This window comes from Alligator sinensis, unplaced genomic scaffold (assembly GCF_000455745.1).
Source record: "Alligator sinensis unplaced genomic scaffold, ASM45574v1 scaffold502_1, whole genome shotgun sequence".
NCBI classification, from domain to species: Eukaryota; Metazoa; Chordata; order Crocodylia; family Alligatoridae; genus Alligator; species Alligator sinensis.
In genome coordinates, this window is record NW_005841896.1 from 1,672,801 (window position 1) to 1,696,900 (window position 24,100).

The following is a 24,100-nucleotide window of genomic DNA, read 5'->3' on the forward strand; positions in this document are numbered from 1 at the left end:
CCAGGAATGGGATCCTGCAGAGTGGTGGGGCCATCCTGGCTGGGCTGGAGCAGAGAGCCCAGCCCAGAGAGCAAGCCAGGAGGCTGGGGGTGCCTGGTTTAACTTTAACGTAAACTAGAAAGGGGTCTGGGACATACGCTGCATAAACCGGTTTGAGCCAAATCTGTGAAGTTTACGTTCAACCAGGTTTATCTTAAACCAGTTTTGGCCATTTTGAAACTGGTTTATGTGCACTAAATTGTCTGTTCTGTTACAAGTTTAAACCAGTTTCCGATCACTTAAACTGGTTTATGTGTAATGTTTGTACCTAGCCAAGGAGGCTTAATGTAAAGTAACAATGATGGGGAAAAATCTTAAACTATGGTCAAGTTTCTATTAAACCAAGTGCTACAGTGCTCTTTCCAAAAGGGATAAGGATAAGAGGGGCTTTATTTTTATGTATGCATGATGCTTGATTTGTTGGCAAGCAAGAGGTTATGCTATATGCATAAAGGGGAAAGGTGAGAAGATGCATATTGAATCCACAAGACTCGAGAGCATCCACAAGAATGTACAAGAAGAGACATAAATTGCGATTGGGAGCGTCCCTTGAATTTTAACATGTTAAATGTTCCAAACTGTTCACTTCATTTTATCACTCTGAATTATGAACTACAGGTTATAACTAGAATATCACCTAGTCCTAGTCCTATCCACAGAGGCTTTCCAGTTTAATTTAGAACTTCTCTCTTGTGAGCTGCCTCGTGAGGGTTTTGTGGGAGTATATTGACTGCTTGCTTAGCAATTCAGGGTAGCTGTTCTGAAGCTTACGTGAAGAATTTTTGGAGGTGGTATAGAAGAAATAAAAAAAAAAAAAAAAAAGAAACCACTCATTCAAAAAATCAAGTTGTAGCAACTCACCCTCTTTTGCCACACTTGATCCTTTTTTCTTTTCTTTCTTTTTTTTGTGGCAATAATTACAAGATACTGTACTCTTGAGGAAATCATACGAGACCTATTTTTTTTTTTTTTTTTTTTTTTTGTATCATGGTTTTCCTCTCTTCCCCCTCCCCACCGCATCTTCTCTGTTACCAAGACTAAAATAGCACAAGCGTAATTGTGTGCGCACATGCATACACGCTTGAGTGCACTTTGGTACTTCCAAGACTAAAATAGTGCCAATATTCTCTTAGCCTGTTCAGATAGTTGCTTTGGTAATAGTGTCATTGTCCTTGTGTTTATAAATAGTTGACTTGGTGTCAGAGGTGTCTTGAGTGAGTTGGTCTTGGGTCTCTCAACATTCCTTCTTATTGTCCAAACAAATGATAAAATTGGATGCGTCAGTATTTATTATGTTGGTAAAAGCTTTTTTTTTTTACTAAGCAGGCAGTTGGTTTTACCATGTGTGTACCATGTCACTGGCAAACTGGAGACTTAGGGCCCTGAGTATTTAAAAATTTACTAGCATTTAAGCAACATACATTTGGTCACTTAAATATTTTCTATGCTTTTTTTTTGTTGTTGGTTTTTGGTTACAAAGAAATGGTTTTTGCTAGCGCAACAAATGCATGCCTATTCTTTTATTATTTTTTGGATGTTATTGATGCATCAAGGAATCTAAAATCCTGCAACACTATACATATTTTGCTTGCAAAGTAATGAGTGTTTTTAAGACTCTATTCATTTTTCCAAAAACCCACTGTACAATGTTCTGCCACATTAGGTTTTCCTAATAATCCATGGGAGGATATGATCAAGATCTATTACTGTTTCCTGATATGGTAGACTGTTGAGACAGAGAGAGAGAGTGGTGACACTTTACCATTGCAAACATTTTTATCTGTATATTGGGAGACTCCATATTTCCCCTACAGTTCTTTTGAAAAGGAGTCCTGATGTTAAACATGTTTCTTCTAGGTCAGCAGTTCTCAACCTGGGGGTCACGAGCAGACTTCAGGCTGTCTGCCCAGCTTGGGGGCTTGGACAGTAAAGAAGTTCTTCCTTATGTCCAGCCCGAAACGGTCATGGAGGAGTTTGTGACCATTCAACCTTGTCATCCATTGGGGTGCTCTGGTGAGCAGACATTCCCCCAGATCCTGGTGAGCTGGTGTGGGGGGGGGGTTGTCTTTTGTTTTTGAAAAAACAAACAAAAATCCAGGGAAGCTGTGCGGTTCAGTATAGTGAATATGTTTGAATTAAACTGCCTTTGGCGAAATGTTTCTGGATCACAAGCTCTTATTTTGGTTCCATTTTATTTTATATTTTTCTTGTATGAGGTCTACGTTTTGCCCTTCGGTGCCCTCTAAATCTGTCTAATTAGGAATAGGCCTTCCATAAGTTTTTAAGAGATGTAGTCATGTTTTGCCTACCTTATCCTCTTTTCCTCCTGCCACCATTATTTTTTCGGACTATGATCAGAGGAGTGCCGTGTCTCTTGAGGAATGAAGGAAGCTACTAGCAGAGGTGTCGTTTCAGCAGACACTAAATTGTGAGAAATAACCTGACAAGCTATCTTCAGATCCCTTTATAAATAGACAGAGAGGGAAGATTGAGAACCAACCAAAACTAGGGAAGATGGGAGTTGGAAGCCCTCCAAGGACGCAGAGGGCAGAATCAAATTGGCAGCAGAAAGGGGAAATACAGCAAGAGCATGAACACTGGGAGCCACCTCTTGAAGAGTCTTCTGCTATACCATGACATGAAAGTTTCTTCCAGTCTTCTTTAGGAAGAGCAATGCCTCTGTGTTGCTCTTCTGTGTCAATAAGAGAGCAGATAGGATTCCTTTGACTGATAGAAGATGCTTTCAGAGAGCAGAATCAGAAGTTCTTGCCAGTAAACTTTGAGGTGGTGGTTGGCTACCAGCCTTCTGTGAAGAATCCCCTGGAAGAAAGGAGAATTTCCTCTAGGTAAAACCCTATGTAAGAGGGCCAGTGTTTTGGGGAACCTAGGATCCACTGCAGATAAAGACCCTCTATTGTTACAAAGGGGTAATTATTAATCATCGAAAGAAGGACTGGGAGGGACCTGTAAGATCATAAAGTCCAGTCCCTTGCTATGGACAGGAGGTAATAGGGCTCAAACAAGCTCAACGAGGTATTTGTCCAGCCTCCTCTTAAAGACAGCCAGAGATGGCAGCTGCACCACCTCTGCTGGAAGTGTTCCAGATTCTAGTTGCCTGGGCAGAAAAGAAGTTTTTCCTTATGTCCAGCCAAAGCTTTTCCTCAACTAGCTTGCGTCCATTGGTGTGTGTCTTCCCGGAGTGGGGACTTTTCTGAAGAGTTGTTGTCCTAGATGCTGGTGTTTTTCCTTGACATATTTGCAGGTGGATATCAGGTCACCTCTCGGCCTCCTTTTGCTCAGGCTGAACAAACCCAGATCCCAAAGTCTCTCCTCATAGGGCCTGTCCCCCAGGCCTTTGATCATGCGGGTGGCCCTCCTCTGCACCCTTTCAAGCTTGTCCGCATATTTCTTGAAGTGCGGTGCCCAGAATTGGACACAGTACTCCAGCTGTGGCCTCACCAATGCTGAATAGATGGGGAGGAGCACCTCTCTGGATCTGTTGGCAACACACCTGCTGATGCACGCCACAGTTCTATTTGTGCTATTGGCGACTTCATCATGCTGGAGGCTCGTATTCATCCTCTGCTCAATTGATACCCTTGGGTCCCTTTCGGATGCAGTGCCAGCCAGTGGACCACCACCCATTGTATAGATATAGTGAGGGTTCTTTCTACCCAAGTGAAGGACTCGGCATTGGTACCTGTTGAACCTCATGTGGTTTTGTTTAGTCCATAGGACCAGCCTGTAAAGGTCTTCCTGAATCCTTGACTTGTCCTCTGTACCCGCTTGTCCCCACAGCTTGGTATCCTCTGAGAACTTATTAGGGAAACTCATAAGTGGCACCAGGTGAACCCAACTTGTCAACAAGCAAAGTGACCCCACCAGATTATTGTTTCGGAGTGTTAAGTGACGCAACCATTTATAAATAGTGATGCGGTGGCGGAGTGTATCTGCAATTTGACCCAACATGCGAGCGATGCGTGATCAGGGCGTGATCGCCTGTGGTCTAGCCAATCAAAGACCACCTAATGGGCATGGCTGGCCAGCATGTCCATGGGTTCCAGAATGTACCTTCAGGGGAGCTTCCTGATTGGCCAAAAAGGTTATATAGGGGACCACACGCCTCGGTGCGTGGTCCCCAGGCTCTGACTTTCAAGGCGGATTGATCACCCGTCTTGGGGCCTGGTCAGACCCCTAGGTTTATAGCAGAAGCTGCTCTGGTTGCTCCGGGCATTATAGTTTACTGCATCGCCAAATCCGGAACGCACTGTACTTTGTCCCATCCAGACATCGTACTTGTATACTGCAGTCTCCACCCGCCACCCACCGCTTGTCTGTTGTTGCTGTATATAGTTCATCGCCTCCAAGTTATATCACCCTTCAAGTTGTTTCGACAGTTCTGTAAGTAAATATCAAGTTTTATTTCAGCCTCTCATTGCCTCCAGTATTTCATCTCTCTCCTTCGTACCCGGCATCCCCAAGCGTGTCTGGGTTGGTGTCACCACCCGGTGCCCCACTCGACATGCAACTGCGGCCGTTTCCCAAGGACCATCCGGGAATCGTGGCCCACACAACTCTGCAGAACCAGGAATTTCACCTGATCTAGATCTAAAGGCAGAGTGTCTTGATAAAGAGCTTGCTTTTGGAAGAGTTATTTTGGCTGCAACAGTGTAGTTTACAGGTTCCTGAGCTTGGGTAAACTCGCAAGTAACTAACAAGTTTAGTTTTGAGATCAAGATTTTTTTTTAAATAAACTAATATAGTAAGGGTTAACTGTCCTTACCCAGAATGGAAACTCATGAAAAGGTTTGTGAAAGGCTTTATTTCCAAATGTATTTTGAAGGGGAAGTATAACTGGGTTACGTAGGGAGTGTAACGCAAGTGCCTGCTTGATAATCCTGTCCATACGTGAAATTCTGCCCCCATGGTATCTGCACCAGCAAAACTCTCCTCACATATTACACAATATATAACTTTTGTGGTCAAAAAGAAACTAGAATTTTTATTACTATGCCAGGGGTCTGGGCCTGGTGTTGTTCAGTTTATGATCGAAGTGAATTAATGCACATTACAATAAAGTTTTGTTTATTGTTGCTATATCACCTGTTATGTATCACAACAAATTAGGCCAAAATAATCAAAAGATGTTTTGTTAGTCCTATAATCATTTAAATTAAATGTACACCTCCTTCAGATCCATGGAATAAATCTAGCCCTCTTCAGCATCTTGACTGTGCATTCAGTGCTTCACTGAAAATTATTTCCATGCCAAAGTTACTATTGGGTGTCAACTGATTGCCGTAAAACCAAAGGGAGCTCACTTCTTGCAATATCCAGCAGATGAAGCAAGCCCTTGCCAATGCTATATGTTAATCGTTGGAAAGAAGTTTCACAAGTACCAAAGATTTGCTTATAAGATCTGTCCCTAACATAATTTTATAATGTTGACCAACATTTGTTTTTTCTGGAGCTAAGTTTCAAAGTGTTTACGTACTGTTTATGTAATGTTATTTTTGGGCTTAGGCTCACCATTTTCTTACGTTATGGGACAAGAACAGGATTTCCAGAGATGCCATTAACATAACTATATGTTAACACAAAGTCAAGTTTTCCTCACCGCCCCGTTTTCTCTCCTCTACCCCCAATGAAAATCTCTCCCCAAAGAAAAAACTGAATAATGGCACAAAGAACAGGGTATAGCTGGATTGTCTGTGCGGGTTTATATATTATAGTGCAAGTGCATTTTGACAAAAGAAACTGAAGAAATGAGAAACTCCATTTGCCTTGGGAGTTGCTACTGATATAAATGTCAGGTTCGATACTTTCAGACTCTGGAACCACAAATTCAAATCTCAGGAGAGCTGACCTGAGTCCTTGACCTCTGTGGTAGAGAACGTGTCATTTCTGCTTTTTGGGGTGAGATGTTAAAATGATGTTTTGTCAGCTTCGTGCAGACACTGGAGATTGTACAGCACAATTAGAAGAGGAGGAAGTTCTTGATAACCTGGGGATGTTAATACATATTTTGCTGTGTTCCACCTGTCAGCCTTGCTTCATTCTGGCAATGACTGAAATTCAGTCTTGCTTTATTCATAGTATTTTTTCAGTGCTCTTTCGGCCAAGTGGCTTTCTATCAATATAACTTGCTTGCCTCCCTTGTGAAAACCATCCATGGACAAAGTTTCAGATAAGTTAGCACCTAAAAACAGTGCTGAAACGAAAAACCCAAACAGAGTCAAGGGTGAAAGTTAAGGGTTTTTTTAGTTAGTTTGTTAGTTTTTTTGCGGTGTTTCATTTCCTTGGTACTATCATACGAAATTACCGGTTTATCATTTTTCAGTAGATCAGTCTGTCAGTTTTAAAGCGGCTGTGGGCTATAACCTTTGAACATTAGACGCAGTTTCTTCTACTGTCAAAGTCTTGGCATCTGCCACTAAGTTTTTATATGTATTACAGTAGTATATGGAGGCCGAGTGGAGGGCTTCCATTCTACTCCTGTAAATGTGCATTCCACAGAAGTTTGTAACTGAATAGTTGGGGGGGGGGGGGGGGGGAGAAAAGAAAAAACATACTGAGCTGAAGTGACTCACCCAAAATTGCACAGTGGGTCAGTGGCAGAGCTGAGAATAAACCCTGTCTTTCCTGACTTCCTGTCCTAGGATGCATTTTACATTGTGAGCTACCGCAGCTCAGCAGACATTGCTCATTATGCTTGGACTGAAAAGTCTGTGGCCTGAGATCCAGGCAAGATTTAAACTCTGATTTGGGTTTGAGGCTGAATTAGGGTGTATGGATTAGCATAGAATTTGCTGCACACAAAGGTGATTTAAAATGTTCTTATGTTTGCCAAAGGGTAGAACGCACACTGAATTCCTGCAAAATTTCCAGTAACTTCCGCAAAAAATAGACTTTTAACATTTTGACTTCAGCTTCCTTGAAATAAGAGGAGCAGATTTCAAGTCCTTATTTTCACCATTTTTACTTCTCAAAACAGTGGTGTTGCATACAGACTAGAATGTAAGTTACTACATGGCATTTTAGTCAATTCCTCTCCCCCCTACCCACAAACAAAAAAGCAAAAACATCCTTAAATTTGAAGATTATGATTTTAAATCTGTTGATCTAGTGGATAAAGAGCAGAGATTTGTTTCCTCTCTGGATACTCATCAATGCAAACTGGAAACGGGGACAATTGTGATAGTGTTGAGATTGAAGTGAAATAATGAGAGTATAGACATCTTAATTTAACACCTAAAATGTGGTTGGCAGACTTATTGCTGCATTTTTTTTTAAGTAACTAACTATTTTTCATAAGCAGTTGCCTTAGCAGGTTCCAGCTTGCTTTAGAGTAACTTTTTTTAAATCCCAGTGCTGCAGGTAATTTAAGCGCTCCTCTGAAAAGAGGTACCACGTAGAGTGCAACTGAGCTGAGGTGGATTGGAAAGGGGATTATGTTTTGCATGGTGAAGCAATGAATGTAGGCTATAGATAAGTGGGGTAAGTTTAGGGAGAGCACAGTTGCTACAGCTTGATTTGATTTTTTTTTTTTTTTTTCCAGGAACAGGTTAAGGCTTTTTTTTCCTTTCAAAGAGCTACCCCACACTTGACTGTACCGGAACTTGTACAGCACTTGCCCATGGCACTCATGCCATTCTCTGCTGGAGCTTGGTACTCCATTTTTATCTGACCATATGATTCTAGGATCAACTGTTTTTTCCTGATAAATAGTCCCACAATGGGTAACAACTGGAAAAGAACTTGCTACTTTACTGACATATCTTGCTGTATAAAAATATCAGTCAAATGCCTGTTGACAGTGAATTCCTCGTATAGGAACATCGATTCCCTAGCTTCAAAAAACACAGTTGTTCTTAAATTGACTGTCTTAGGCAGTTAGTCATGGGTGTAGTGTGAGGTAGTTCAGAACTTGTTGCCCTACCATGTAAGCATTTTGTCTGTAGTTGAAAAATGTGGTGAAACTTATTACTTGTTAAGACCCTGAATTGTCGTCTTGATCTCCAAAATCAGGAAGAAAGAATTGTCACAATTGTGGAGCAGTGCAGGAGAACCATGATCGCTTTTGCATTAGTTGTGTCCAATAAGTGTGTATTTGCCAATCATTAAATTTATTTTATTCAAGTGGTTGGGGAAGAAACGTTGTAGCTAGGGACAGACATTCAAAAAGCTTGAGCTTAAATTGGTTCAGTCTTTAGAGCTTAGGCTAACCTGACTAGGTTGAACAAGTCTGCAACTGCACAGACATTCCCTCTGGACTGAGGATTCCACAATGCTGAGCTCCCACCGGAGGATGCTTTGATTAGGAAGAGGTGTAAATCCCCACCCTTCCTACACCATCCCAGACTTTTCTCCACTCGCTGCTCAAGGGGCAGGAGTGTTGCCAGACCCCAATTCTTGGCTAGCACTGGGGCAAAGGGCAGGTGTGCAGTATATGCATCTGTTGATGATACTGAGCTTTTCAATCTCCCTCTCCCTGCTTCTTCATACTGTCTGCAAATCTAACGGGTAAGAGAGCCAGCAGGAAGCTGATAACACAGTGTTTAGCAGCCCATCAAGAAAACAAAAGCCTCTCATCAGTTCAAGCTCTTCTTAGACAGCTTTTTCCAAGGAAGGAATGGAGGGACATTACCAGCTACCTGTTGATTGGCTCCAGAAAGCCCTAAGCAGACACTGTTCTATATGCCTTTGTCCTATCCCAGTGAAACTGGAGAGGCGTGCACACACACAGACACCTCTCAACATTATCTAGCATACCACAAACTGGCTAGGGTCCTTGGGGCTGGGATCCATGTTGTGGGAGGGGGGGGGGGATCCCTGCTTGAATAGTGAGGGTGGGGTAAGGCAGGGGGAAGCCAGGCAGACCTGGCTGTGCCTGCAGTTGCTGCCAGAGCTCTGGCTAGGAAGCAGAAGGGAGGGGCCAGCCCTGTTCTCTGGAGCAGACAGCCCTGCCCAGGGCTGCAAAGCATCTGGGATGCTGGGAGACTCTGGTTTAACTTAAACCAGGAAGAGGGGTAATGGCTTGACCCAAATCAATTAAGTCTGATACTACATTTATGTGTACTGAACTTATGTTGTGTTACAGGTTTAAACCAGTTTCTGATCACTTAAACCAGTTTGTGTAATGTCTGTCCCTGGCCCGTTATGACTTGGAAGTAGTAAACTGGACTTTGCATCAGCCCTGTCCTTGAAATGACTCTTGTTTTCACAAGCCTGGTTATAATCCATGAATTTGAAATCCTCAAAATATCTGTGGCTGGGTTTTGCAGGAGTTTTGTTTGTTTGGGGTTTTTTGAGAGACATTTCCTGATTTAGTTTGTGGTGCCATTTGACATTTGATGGATAAGTTTTTTTGTTTTTTTTTTTTTCTTGTTCTGAAAGAACAGGGTTACTTTTTATTACATGTCTTTTAATTCATGAGGAATGTATGGGTAATAGGAAGACATTGAAATTAACCTGAGTAGCCAGCATAGGGTATGCACTGTAGCCTATTCTAATCAGCCTGGGACTCTGAAAGCTAGCTAGATGCTTCTCATGGTAACTGCCCAGCTTCTTGTTGCAGATTGACATAATTCCACCTATCCCGGGGGGAACATAATAGAGCACTTCAGGGAGTGCTCTAAATTCTGAAGGGAATTTAGGATCTTTTTATAGGATTTCTGGAGTGCTTATGTTCATCCAAAGGATTGTAGGCTGTTAAATGTTTTTAAAAGGTTTTTTCTAATTGCCACACTCTTTGCCTTTAAGTGGCTTCAGATATTCACAGAACTTTGATTTTAAACTTGTCTAATCTCTCCAGCTATCTAGTTAAGAAAAACTATTGCAACTGAAAACAGCTGATTTTTTTTTTTCTTTCTTTTTTTTTCTTTCTTTCTTCCATTTTAATAGAGACATTTAGTCTGGTTTAAAAGCTTTCTAGTGAACCTTTTATGAATCACTAATTTAGGCTTGACAGGTTTTAATTATAATCTCTCTATACACAAGTTAAGATGCTTAATGCTGGTGAAAAGTTCTGAATGCAAAGCAAACTTGTGTCAAGTTGCAGAGCAAATTTACCCATCTTAATTGCTTTAGGGTTGAACTTTGACCTTAGTTCCCCATCTGTGTCTTACAAATTCCCTTCCCTCATAACAATAACTGCCTTTCTGTAGAACTTTGGTTCTATGTTTAATTTTACAGAATTGTCAGTCCTGCAGCTGAATTTCTACAGGCCAGAGTCTGTTTGTCTTTGGACAGTAAGAATACTTTGCTCAGGGATGGATTTAGCTCCCCTAGATCAAGAGAAGCATTTCCTTTATTCTGTGGGTAAAATGGGTGTTGCTTATGGAGTAAGGTACTTCCCTACATGAGTAAAGGTGACAATGTGATTTTAATAGTCTTGGCAGCATTTATGTTCCATTAAGACAAGCTTCCAAAAATACTTGCAGTGCCTTTCTGTGTCTGGTTTTAATGAGCAACGCCTTAAGTGTATTGTTCCTTTTTAGGATTGATGGTGTCTGCATAATTTTCCGTGTGTGACCCAGCCTCGGTACTTCAGTCACAAAGGTTAGTTGCATCCTTTCCTTAGATAAGAATTGAGTTCCACCCAAGCTTACAAAATTAGCCCTGAAAATATCCACTGAGTGCAGATTCTTTCGCTGTGCTCTGGAGAGTGCATTTAAAAGTTTGAATCCAAAATTGATTTTGAAGTACTCTAATCTAAAATAACCCTGATGTTAGCATTGTTGTCTGTAACTCCTGCTAGCCTCTAGTGTTCTGGTTCAGTGCGTTGGCACTCAGTTTCCTGATGCTGTGAAATTGAGACTCATCTGGAGATTCAAACTTTTCTAAAGAGATCACAGGACACTTAAGACTCTGTTCATTAGTTAGGTGAAAGTAGTTCTTTTCAACGACTGGAAGGGGATGCATGGGGGTGCACATTTTCCCCCCCTGACGGGGCCTGTGCCCACCCCCAATGACTGACACTGATGCCGTCTGCAGGGCTGATTCTCCCCCCCCCCCCCCAAGGGGCCTCACCCCCACGAGGGTCGATGGGGCTACCACCATCAGAGGCTTCTGCTGGTGCTGCCCCAGATTTGGGAGGCACCAGTCACTCATGTTTCTTATGGTGAGGTATACACACAAAACAAACCAAGTCAAGCCTTTGGGACTTGACTGTTGAAATGGAAAGAAGGTAAAGTATGCTACCTGGAATTCCTCATCATGAATTGTCAAAAGACTGGAGGTAAAGCTTGGAGTTTGCAAGCTATTGGGAACTGTAGGAAATTGTTGGGAGTTAAGTGAAACTTCACAAGAAATGTTTGTGCTCAGTGCCTCTACCTATGTAGAGTCGGTCCAAATTCTCGGATTCTAGGTTTTGGAGTCTGTCAGGATCTTGGTTTGGATTTATCTTTTAAAAAAAACATTTCATATATGCAGTGAGAATCAATTGGAGCAGAAATAACTGACCTGAAGAACAGACGACTTCTGTCTTAAGAGGATCAGCTGCTGCATGGAGCAGCTGTGATAATCCCAACTCCTTGAAGAAAAGAGCAAAGTGTGAGCTGTATTCAGTGTGCAGGCAGCAAGTCGTAAATTCTTTGAGTAGTGGTGGTCTGAGATTCAAGGAATAGGATTAGAAAGTTACTGTAGGCTAATGAAAATGGCTCCCTTGGGATCATCTTGAACATAACCCAATGGACAGCCTTAAGGAAGGAATGTCTCATGTGATTCTGATTTCTCTGACGTCGAATACTGTGATACTGGTAATGCTTTCTATATGCATACTATTTTACAGTATGTTTTTGAACACGAGTGCAAACTAAATGTCTCTCAGACTTGCCCCACACCATTAATGCTCACTTTATTCTGGACAAGTCAGCAAATGGTTTTCAAGCTCTTTGCAATGCAGTGTCTTGCAATTTTTATCCATTTTGCTATCCTAGGTCTTTAGCTGTCTGGGACAGGAACATTCAAGGGCTACCTTCACATGTGATTTACCCTAAAAAGAGATGGCATTATTGAAGGGACACAGAAGGCTGGCACCATCTAACCACTCTAGCAGTTAGTAATTTTCATCAATCTCTTCAAAGTGTTTACATCTAGGCTTATAGCATAAATGGCTAATTGTGGATTGCAAGCCTGTCTTATCAATGTAAATAAGAGAAAAGCCCCTTTGATCTATAAGATGTGGATGTCTACAAGCTAATTTCAGCTCCAACAAATGTTAACAAGCTTTTTCCTGTGTAGAGGGGGCGGAAAGCTTTCCCAGTAGATGAAGGGATGAGGTGGACAGAATGTGCTAACCTCATTACTTTCTGAGCCCAAGTTCCTAGAACAAGACATTTGGGTAAGGAAGCATGGGCTAACCCCTTGTCTACATTACGAAGTTTTGGGGTTTTTTGCACTCCTAGCCAGCAGAACTCCTGGTGTGGATGCAGCCCAGCCAGCAGAAGGTGGGCTTGTGCCTGCAGAGCTGTTTGAGGAAAATGGTGCAACTTTGGTTACAGAAAAATTCCTGGTGCTATGGCTGTGTCCAAAGCAGTGGACATGGCTGCTATTAACACTGCTGCCATAAATAAAGAAGCAGCCCCCATAACATAAACTCAACAGCATAGACCAGTGGTGGCCAACTTGTGACATGCATGCCACAAGTGCTATGGGCAACCAGCATGTGTGTTTGGCATGTGGCAGATTGGGGAGGATGAGAAGGAAGGAGTGAGAGTCAGGGCTCAATGCTGACTGGGGCATTTGGCAGCAACAGTGTGGGTAGGTGCCACTGACTTCGTTGTCAAATCCCAATCGCCACAGGTGACACTGGGCAACACCGAAGACTGATTATTAGTGACACAATCTTATACTTTGGATGTAATCTGTGCCATGCTTGCCAATGAGGTTGGCCCCTACTGGTATAGACTGACAACAGTTGTAACTATTTCAAAAGACACTAATGCAAGCTGTTATGATGGAACTGTTATAACTGCATGCTTCTGTAGAGCAGGGAAGCCCAACCTTTTTGGCAGGCCCCATGCCCATCCCTTTCCCCCATTCCAGTCTGCTGCTCTGCTTTCTGCTGCCTGCCCACTCCCCAGTCTGTGGTGTGCTACACAGTCTGCCCACACCACTTGTGAGAAGCATGCTGCAGGATGGCCATCCTTGTACAGATAAGTGTAGTAAAACCATTCCAACATTAACCAGGCTCATGAGTGGATCTAGAATTTGGTAAAGTGGGGTGCTGCACATTGCTCAGACCATGGTGGAGGATGGGGAGCAGGTTTAAGCCTCTGGGTCATCAGGGGACACTGGGAGTGGGGCAGGGAGCAGATGCAGGGACAGGGGAACCCTAGAGCTGCTCCTCTTACCTCATGGGATCTGATGGGCAGAGGTTTCGCTAGACAGAGTGCTGGGCTTGGCTGTGGACAGCAGTGGCAATGGGTGGTTTCTTCCCTCTTGCATTTGTTCCTTGCTTACCCCCACCCTGGATGTCTTCCCATCAGCTGGGAGCAAATATGGGAGGAGGAACCCATTCCTTCTATTGCCACTGTCCCTGGCCAAGCCCGGCACACTCTGGAGCTGCTCCATGTGGCCCGTGGCTGCAACAGAGCAGGAGCAGCTCTGGGGTTCACCCCACATCTGCATCAAACAGGGACAGTGGCAGCAGTGGGTTCCTCCTCCTGCATCTGTTCCTAAGCAGCAGGGACACTGGGAGGGTGGGGGTGGGGAGGAGTGGAAGGAAGAAGAAACCTGTGCATCCCTGACACTGTTCTCTGGTAGCCCAGTCTCCTGCAGAGCAGCAGTCTGTAGCTGGAGTGGGGCAGGCATGGCTCTGGGGCTTCCCCCCTCCTCACACACCTTGATCAGCCAGGGACAGCAATAGCAGTGGATGGCTCTCCCACTCCCTGTGTCTGTTCCTGCCCAGTCCTTTGGATGTCCCCCACTGGCCCAAAGGCTCCAGCTTCAGGGAGAGAATTCCTGGAGTGCTGGGCTCAGCTGGAGACAGTGACAATAGCAGCAGAAGGGGGTGTGACCACTCTTCCCTCCTCCCAGATCTGCCCCTGACCCTGCTTCATCCAGGGTCAAAGCATTGGTGCTTCCATTAACATGCATTACCTACAGGATGTTAACGGTTACATTGCAGCATCTGTTGTGTGTTCTCCAAGCCTTTTAAAGCTGCTAAAATGTATGTTTGTCCATACCCTGGGTGTCTAAGCAAGAAGTGGGTCAGTTGAGTAGATGAGTAGAAGCAATGCTGAGGTCTAGAAGCTGATTTTTTTTTTTTTTTTTTTTTTAACTGATTTTTCCATCAGGTTCAGAGAACAGTAGCTTTTTACAGTTAATTGCCAAATAGTAAAGATTTGTGATGTACTTTGAGACTCTGGGAGCCCTAACTTCTATATAGGCTTCTGGTTTTGCTCAGCCTAATAGTGTTTTGCCATGGCAATAAAACAAGAGTGGAGTTACTTTGTCAAAGAGTAGCAGTAGTGTCAGAAGCCCTTAATGATGATACTGTAATTCTCCCCGCCCCTCCCTCCCCAATCTCATTGCAGAATCAGACTGAACCAAAGAGCTTGGTATGCCGAAGGCATCTTTTTGTCTAAGGTTAATGTTTGAGGACCAGAACTTGAAAAGCATGGTAAGAGTAGGCATGCCCTTGGAATGGGGCAAAGAGCCTGGATTGGAGGGAGAAAATGTGCACAGTGTTAAGATACTAAGTAGTGCTAAGTACAGTACCAGGGGGATGGGCTTCTTGAAGGCCTGGGAGAGGGGCACTGCAGTAAATAGGAGGCATATCTGCTATGGCCTGTTACTGTATAGCAACATAGTATCCTAGACCACAATCCCCTGGTCTGCCCTCTGTATATAACTATATAGAATAAAGAAACTGAGAATGTGTTTGGTTTTAGCTCCAGAGTGGACTCTAAAATTACCTTGTTAAATTTATCGCACAAGATAATTGTGATACGTAAAATGAACAATGACACCTTTCCATTTGCTTAATTACATGTGCTGTAGGCATTGACTTACTGATGGGCTAAAACTCTCCCTGCTCCCTCCCAACCAGCTGCAGGCTTCTTTTGAAGGACACTAATGGACTATTTTGGAACTATCATTCTATATATATATATTCCAGCAGTGAAGTGCTACCACAGGTAATGGAGATCATTTTGAAGGGTTCTGAGGTGAATCTAGTGCCCCTGAAGAGTGGCTAAACTCTGTTTATTCATAGTGCAGACAGTAAGCCAGTAACTTCTGTTGTACTCATTCCAGGTTTAAATTGTTCCTACAACTCTAGAATGTGATGTGACGTGTGTGTGTATTAGGCCTGTGCTAAACAACTAGTATTCACTTTGGATTTGGATTCAGCTGATTTGGGGGACAGAGATTTGATTTGGTGATTCAAATCACTGTCCCGAATCAATTCGGCTGAATCCCCAAATTTAAGAAGGCCTCATCCCCTAGCGTCCCAACTCTTTTAAAAAAGACAAACAAACAAACCCCCAACTCATTGGGGGGGCATCCCCACTGCCCCCCACTGCCCTGTGCTGTGTGGGGGACTCTGCCACGAGCCCCCAGAAGCCCCGACAGCCACAGCAGCAGCTCATGAGTACAGGGCTCTTTAAAAAAAGAAAAAAAGAGCTGGGACTTGGGGGCCAGGTGGGGCAGCCATTGATGGGCCTGGGAGAGCGGCCGGGGGTCGGGAGGAGTGCTCAGAGGGGCTGGGGCCTAGTGGGGGTTCCCCCAACCCCTGCCTACCAGCACGGAGTCCAGGTCCAGCTCCCTGCGGTGGCAAGTGGGAACCACCTGAGTCTCTGAAGCTCTCCGAAGCACGCCAAATCTTTTCCAAATTGATTCGAAGAGCTTGAATCTATTCGGAGCTTCTTATTCATCTCCCATTTTGATTCAGGTTCAGAGATTCAGCCACTGAATCTCTTCCAAAATGAATCTGCACCCGAAGCTTCGCATGGCCCTGGTATGTATGTGTATATATACATATATACATTTCTTACACAACTAATTGGTAAAAAAATATATATATAATGAAACTGAGATTTTTTTTTTTTTTTTGTTTAAACCGGTGTGGGAGATTTAGCCATGTAACTCTCACTAATTTCAGTTGGAGCTGTGTGTGGCAAAAATCATCTAATGTGGTTTTGCAAATCCTATACCTTTTTATTTTTAGAAATATTGCTTCTCTGCTTAACTTATGCAGTCCCCTCAACCGGTTGGCAAATATTTTGCCATGATCGCCACTTTTAAAACTTATAGATAGTTAAAGCACAGTTGCATCTTAGGTGCCACATTTTTTGTTTATTCAGTTGGGGAAAATTGTTGTCTGTCTGTCTCTGTTTGTTTGTTGTTGACCTCTATATATGCACCATTTCCACATTCATTTGCATTTGGAGATTTGAAGGTAACTTGAGTGGGTGTGGGAGACAGAACCTTAATGTACAAGAGAGAAACACATCACTTTTGATATATATTGGCTGCTTGGAAAATTATTTTCCTCTAGTAATCTTGGTTTTCCTCCACTACTTTCATGAGATGAAATTCCAGACTGCTTTATTTTTAAGTCAGCAAACTGATTATATATTGTAAAAGATCAGTGTTTTCATGGGTGAATGGTAATTACTGAGTAATGGCTTAAAACATTTCCTGAAGGAACATAAAGCTGTTTTTAAAAGTCAAGAGTACATTAAAAGGATTACCATGTAGATTTGATTTTTAGATAACGCTAAAATGGATCCCAAATGGACTTATGAAAAGGGATGCTATCTCTTTAATGGAAAGTGCATGGTCTGACAGCTCAGTATGCAAATGGTCCTGCAAAGAGGTGGGTTTTTTTTTCCTTTCAACAAAGGAGAGGAAATGACCCCCTCCTCCCCCCTTTCCAAGTTTTAATAGTAAATGGGTTTGTCTGGTGGCTGCTTGGAAACGTAGTAAGAGCATAGGTTTTCAGGATAACTGCATCTTCCTGATTCATTATAAAGGTACTTTCCATGACATCTAGAAGGTCAACAGCACTTGTATCTGTTACATGGATCGAATTAAGGGGAAAGACTGTCTGCCTTCTTTAAATGTAGGTTCTTTCTCATCTTTAGAAAAATTGAGGGAATATGCAAATAACCCAATAGCCTTTGTGGTTTCTGAGGTAAAGGTGAAGAGTTGAGTGCCACAGGCATTAACTTGGTGCAGGAGGGTGATTGTGGTAAGCCTCTTGTTGGGGAGCTTGCTTTTTACCTACTGTAATGACATTTCTGATGACTGTAACTTTCAGTATTTTTGGAGTCTCCTGGTCCAACTTTTCGAGTGATTGATGGCTTTAAATACTGCCTTTGGCTTAAGTATGATTCCTTTTTAAAACATTTAAAAGCATATATTCATATCTCATTAAATACTAGACTTTGGTTGATTCCAAATTCTTCTGCGGTAGTGCACAAATTATTATAGGCTCCAAAAGTCTTGAGAAATTTCTATAGGCATGTGAAAGCTTTAGATTGGAGAGTCGTCATAGCCTGCATTAAGGGTTGTGACAGATTGCTTCATCTGTGTACACAGAGCAGAACATCAAATGGCCATTTGGCAATGGCCGCTGAAATTCTATTAAGGTTGCCGAAAGCTTAAGCTGACATTGTCTGCAGAAAGGAAGAAGAAAAGATGATAATGATGATCTTGCAATGATAGAGCTCTTTTCACCTCAAAATGCTCATGTGTATAATGGTGTTCAAAGAAACAAACAAACAAAAACCTCACATGAATGTGTATGTAGTATTAAGGTTTCACTGTTAAATTTGAGCTCACTATACTGCACATCCTTTATTTTATTTTGTATTTTTTGAAATCCAGACAGTAAAAAACTCAGGTACACACTTTAAGCTAGAAAGTAAGGGGAAAAAATATACTGAGTCTGACTGAGAGCTGCCTTTTAACTCTTCTTTTCAAGGCTCTCCTTGGGAGTTTAACTTAATCTAGGGTTATTTTACATTTAATTGCCTTTCTTTAAAGAGAGAGAGAGAATTGCCTTTACTTCAGTATTTGGACTTAAATTATTTTAATTGGTCGTAGAAGGGAAGGGTGAGGTGTCAACTTTGTCTGTCTGGTCTGGAGACAGTTCTCTATAGTCTTCTTGTTTCCTTTGGCATCTAAAACCTAGAAACTTAATACTGTTTTAATGCTAACTTTATAAGTTTTCAGAATCTTGAAACATGTGGAAGGAACTTCAGGCAAACCTTAACTTCCTGAACTGGCATTTTTTTCCCACCAATGACTTTCTCCTGTTCCTAATGAAGTATTTTACAGGTAATTTGTTTATTACTTTTCCCCTTATTTTCCTTCTCTCCCAGTCCCTAATTTCCCCTCCCCTCCCTCTGATCAAATGTAAACCAAAAGTACAAATTGTTAAAACAGAGGACTATGCCAAGCATCGACTCTCAACCAATTTTTCTATAGCAAACAAAGTGGTTAAAATGTTCTACAATGGGGAAATGCAAGTTGAGAAATGTAAGTCTTGTTTCATTTTCCCACTGAAAACTCCTGAATGGATTTTACTAAAGCCTTTTATATGTGACAAAAAACAAACCACCCTTCCCCCACCCCCCCAAAAAACAAACAAACAACAAACCAACAATTTTTGACAGATGCCAGTTATGTAGAACTTAAACCCCAACATAAGAACACTTTTTATAAGCATATGGAAAAAGTTGTTTGTGGGAAATGCTTTGCAACCTTAATCCTTGTGGCTTCTACCTAGTGCCTGCTGCGTGTGCTTTTTAATAGCCATAGGTTGTTCACTACATAATGGACATTGGCCTAAATTAGCATTTGACGGCTATGTACTTCATGAAGAGGAAGAACAACTGGATTCTCAACCCTAATCCAGATATTGTGTTTAGGGTCCATTTCTATGCAAGTCATAGATGAAAATAGTAGAGAAATAATGCTGGAAGGACCTCAGGCAGCTCAGGGCAAGGGTCATCCCTGTCTAAACCATCTGCAAGGTTTGTCTAACCCAGGGGTGGGCAAAATGCAGCCTGTGGGCTGGATCTGGCCTACCAACAGATTCAGTCTGGCCCACTGGTGGCCAGCAGTTCTGGCCACCACATGGTGCCTAGTGGGTGTATGGGTGGGACTACTTCCACCCAGCAGCATCAGGCATCAGCTGTGGACTCAGGCAGGGCTTCTGTTGCAGCAGGCAGGCAGTGGCATCAGCTGTGGATGCCACAGGAAGGTTCAGGAGCCAGGATGCAGAACCTTCCAGGGATATCTACAGCTGACCCACCGCCCACCCCGCATGGTAGAAGCTCTCGTCTGGAGCCCCAATCCGGAACCTGCTGGCGGCATCAGCAGTGGACCCAGGCAGGAGCTGCTGCTGCACCCGGTGTGTGGCGTAGTCTCTCCCCCAAGAACCCAGCCAAAGCTCTAGTCTGCCAGGAGCCCAATGCTCAGCTGTGAACCCAGGCAGGAGCTGCTGTTGCATCAGGTGAGTGTCAGCTGTGACACTGCTGGCAGGTTCTGACATTGCCCACCACCTGGCAGGGCAGCACCTCCTGCCTGGGTCCACAGCTGAGCATCTACAATCTCTTCAGGTAATCTATTCCAGTGCTTAATCAAATGTATAGTGAGACAGTTCTTCCTGACGCTTAAATTTCACTTGTTTAATTTGAGATTTACCCCATATCCTGTCTGTTGCAGTCACAAAGAGCCAATTTTTATCCTTTTCATAACCAACCTTCAGATATTTCAATTTCTCCAAGTCTTCTCTTTTCCCAATTAAATAATTCCAGTTCTTCCAATCTTTTCTCATTAATCATGATTCCTAGACCTCTTGCCATTTTTGCTGCCCTATGGGGCATTGTCCACTTCTTTCTTGAAGTGCAGAGCACAAAACTGAATGCAGTACTCCAGGTGAGGCCTCACCAGTGCTGAATAGATCAGAAGAATCACTTTCTTTGACTTGCAGACAACACTATTATTAATACAGCCCAGTATGCTATTGGGTCTTTTTACAAAAAGAGAACTGTTGGCTCATGTTCAGCTTACAGTCCACTATATCCCCCAGGTCCTTTTCTGTAGTACAGTAATGCAGCCTAGCCAGCTATCTCCCAGGCTGTATCTGTACACGTGATTGTTCTGTCTTAAGTGCTAGACTTTGCAGGTGTCCTTCTTGAATTGCATTCAGTAGACTAGAAAAATGGTTTGACATTAACTGAAGTAATTCTGAATGGTCACCCTACCTTCCAGAGTGTCTGCAACTCCTGCTGGCCAGCTGAGTTGTGGTCAGTTTTTGAACACCTGCCTTGAGCACACCTTTTGAAAAACGGGGCCCTAGATGTGCCATTTTTCAGGATCCTTAAGGATTTTAAAGATTTTCAGGCAACCAAAATCACTAGTTGATCTTAAACTTGAGCCACCTTTGCAACAAAAACTACCAAATGGCAGAAAGCAGGCAATATGCAATGAATTTCACTGATAGTAGGTTAAAATACCACTTTTCCATCCCTTTCAGTAATCCCCCTCTGTAACAATAGTGCATCTTACAGTGCTTTGAGGGTCAGGCTAGATGATCTGTTCAGGTCCCTTCTGACCCCAAACTACTATGAAACCTGTTTAATAATGACTTAATAAGAATCACTGTTTTCAGGGTGCTGTGAGATCCTTTTAAAGGTGACATACAGTATTGCCACTGTTAGGTTTGCAAACATGTACACATGATTTGCAGAATAAAACCAGAGATTTCAGGTAAATCCGTAACATCACAAACATTCTGACCTGTTGTGGACTTTGAATTCTTTCCAATGGAAGAATCCCTCTACTTTTTTTTCCATAGTCAAAACATGAATTAAAGCTAAGAGCTGGCATTTTCTGAGGTGAGCCTAGTGTCTAATAGGGGGTACTTTGAATCTAATAAGAGGTGCCTTGAGTCTAAAAGGCCTGAGAACTATTGGCTTAAAGGAAAGTGCACAAGTAAATTAATTGTTAAAGCTACTTTAATGTTGTAGCACAAAACTGGAATTGTGAGGATACTGTGGTGGTTATTTATTAAATAATTTTGATGAATGACCAGTCTTATTCACAAGCACTATGTTTTGGGTATAACAGAGCACATGATAAAGTTGCAAATCACTGAGTGACCATAACTCCTCAAATCCAAGTTCCTGTTGCAGAAATTCAGGATTCCAAATTCACAGTTTGCTGAAAATATGATATTTGCCTAGTTTGCTTTTCCTGATAGTAACTGTATTTGCTAGAATATTTCCTGAAGGCAGATACAATATTACTATGAATGCAGTCACGTTGAATTTGCTTAAAACTAATATTTAAAATACACTGAATCTTTTGTTTCATTTCTGGGAATGCTTGCCTAGGTCGACTTACATTTGTGTTGCGAGACTCTAAAGCTTATAACTGATGTCAGATGAAAAGACTGATGAAAGACTGAGAATGCTGCTTGCTTAATGTGAAGACAAAAGCTAATAAGATTACTCCTACTATTCAGTTGCCTTTTCATCTTTTTCAGCCAGCCAAATCCTAGTTCGTTTATTTGCTAGGGGCAAGAGTACAGATTTTTTTTTTTTTTTAATGAGAATATTAGATATTGGAAATAAAGTTTGTTTCCTTAAGCAGTACTCTGAAATACTTGGTTAAATATGCGTCTCATCTTCCCAAACCCCAGCCTCTAAACTGCTTTGGGAAGTCACTTACCTCTACCCTCTTTATTTGTTGCAATTGTAGTATATAAATTCAGGCTTTTGGCCTCTTACTTGAAATGATAGCAAAGGATATATTTTCCATTTTAAACAACAGTTCCCAGCTGAGAACAAAATTATGAATACAGTAGAATCCAGCTACCCTTGTGTGAGGTGCTACACAAACATCTGGAGCCTTGGGCCTTTCCTTCTAAAGAAGTCATCCACTAGTAAGTTTTAATATCTATCTATCTATCTATCTATCTATCTATCTATCTATCTATCTATCGAAACTTACTAGTGGATGACTATTCTTTTATATATTTTCTATATATATTTTTAGCGTGTGACTACTCATTCTGTTGAGAAATGCTGATGTAGTAAGAGCAGTTATGTGGAAAAGTTTGGTGTGTGGGTGTGTGTGATTGGTTTATGGGGTGTGGTTTGTTTTTGTTTTTTTTTAAGAACTTGCTAAAGGAAAGAGTTAAAGCCATCTGCCTGAAAGCATTGTGTAAAACATACACACAATGTTAGGGAAATAAGCCAATTATGTGTGCTTCGCAGGAGGTGGGGGACTGACCTTTGTGTATAATTAGTTCTTTTATTTAAAGCAAAGATTTTGAATAGAATAACTAATTAGCTGTCATAAATGGCAAATTGAAGATTTTGGCCAGATTCCTTAGGGAATGTGAGAGGACTTTCCTCCTCCCGCCCCATGCTGTACGCTTGTACGCGCTTTCCTCATTAGGGTTGTTTTTAGTCCTCTGCAGTGGTAATGAGGAGTGCAGTTGCTGCACTTAACTGAGCCCCCTCTAACAAGGCATGAAATGCGGGTGGAACAGAACTGCCTTCAGCTACTGCTGCTTTAATATGAAGCATTTTAGAGGTATTGGTAGGTTGGGGGAAGGAAAGAAGGGGGGTTGAAAAGTCGTGGTGATCTCACCTGTGTAATATGCTCTGGACTTGATTGTGTAAAGCACAAAAAAGCCAGGAGGCCTGGAGGCATATATCATTAACCAGAAGTCCCACATTACTCTTTCAGACCAATTAACCTTTAGAGTTGCATTAAAGAAATTAGGTGGTGAATTTCCCTGCTTTCAGATGGGACCAGTAGCTCTTGCAGAACAGAGCACCGTGGAGAACTATACCGTAGCAGCATAGCAGATAATTATTATTTAAATCCATTGTCTATCCTTTATAAAAAGTTTTCTCTCTCTCCTAGTGAAGCTTTATGAAGGGCGCCCTAGAAGTACTGAAACAGATTGCCACGCAAAGAAAAATATCAGTAAAATGGTTTAGAAACCTTCAGGGGTATTTTTAGTGGACACTTGTGGTATAAGCCAGTTGAATAATTTTACAGAAAGACCCCAGACAGAGAAGATATGGGCTGATTAAAGCTAGCTTGTCAGCCCTTGAATAGAGGTAAAGTTTAGATTACCCAGTACAATAACAGCCTCTTTAGACACAGTCATAAATTTCAGTCTGACCAAAGGTGGTGTCTATAATTTTTTAATGTGCATTGGAGCTGTGAGCACTCAGTACAGGTTTTGTTTTGTATTTACCAGCAGCAAGTCTATTAAGTTGTAAAGGGCAAGGAGGGGGATATAGGTAGCCAAAAATAGAAAGGCTTCATCTACTGTTTCTAAGAAAAGATACTGTGCATGGCTAGCAACAGGAGACGAAGAGAATGGAACTTGACATTCCAGATTCAGGACTTGTTACAAAGGAATTTTGATTAAGTCTGATTGTACATTAAACAGGTAAGTATTGGATTATTACTTTTTCCTAGCTTGACAATTGTTCTCTTATTTTGAATGCTGGCTCATGTTGTGCATGGGGAAACTACTAACGGTGGACTATTGGGGTGTGTCCTGTCAACACCCATTCAAATGCCCCATCCATGTGGTCAACGTGAACTGTCTTGTGATTTGCAAAGAAAAACAAGGTACTGTCTGTCTACTGGTTGCCCGAAGAGTCCTCCTAAACCCTGGTTGGTTGATTGTGGGGAAAAGAAAGCGGAAAGAAGGATTTGGTGTTAATCTCTGAGCTGTCTCATTGCAGGGCTCTGGCTGTGCTGCTCTTTTTTTGTTTGGAAACAAAATGGCAGGCATACTGCAAATCCTTGCTGATTAAGTTTGGCTGTTGGAAATCTGTTTCACACCTCACCTGCCATGTCACCTTGCTAATTATAGCCAGAACTTTCTGTAGTTGTGTTTGTTTTCCCTCTAGATGGGTTGGGGTCTTGAAGGGAAGCCTTACAAACCACCGAATCTGACTGGCATTGGCTGACCTTGCTCGTTATTTTATTTGAGTGGGAATAGCAGCTTTGAACATCATATGATCTCTGAAACACTATTTTTTTTCCTCAGTAGAAAACCCCCTGC

General features: G+C 42.2%; 1 protein-coding gene and 1 long non-coding RNA gene across 8 annotated transcripts in view; both read left to right on the forward strand.

Moving 5' to 3' along the window:
- LMO1 (LIM domain only 1) overlaps positions 1-24,100 on the forward strand; it is a 99,846-nt gene that overhangs the window by 43,489 nt on the left and 32,257 nt on the right. Inside the window, exons 1-3 of one of the 7 annotated variants that reach the window (XM_014517211.2) lie at positions 16,788-16,864; positions 18,219-18,330; positions 21,835-21,946. The exons of 3 other annotated variants lie outside the window; for them this stretch is intronic. In XM_014517211.2, the coding sequence (XP_014372697.1) occupies positions 21,856-21,946 (91 nt within the window). In that variant the 5' untranslated portion in view covers positions 16,788-16,864; positions 18,219-18,330; positions 21,835-21,855. Of the gene's footprint in view, positions 1-10,538; positions 10,600-15,991; positions 16,004-16,787; positions 16,865-18,218; positions 18,331-21,834; positions 21,947-23,456; positions 23,477-24,100 lie in introns of those variants that run through there. 3 more of the 7 variants (XM_006018222.3, XM_006018224.3, XM_006018225.3) reach the window with 3 other exon arrangements.
- On the forward strand, positions 12,053-15,969 carry LOC102388829. Its single transcript, XR_323181.1, has 3 exons — positions 12,053-12,096; positions 15,046-15,182; positions 15,938-15,969. It is a non-coding gene; the product is annotated as an uncharacterized LOC102388829 (long non-coding RNA).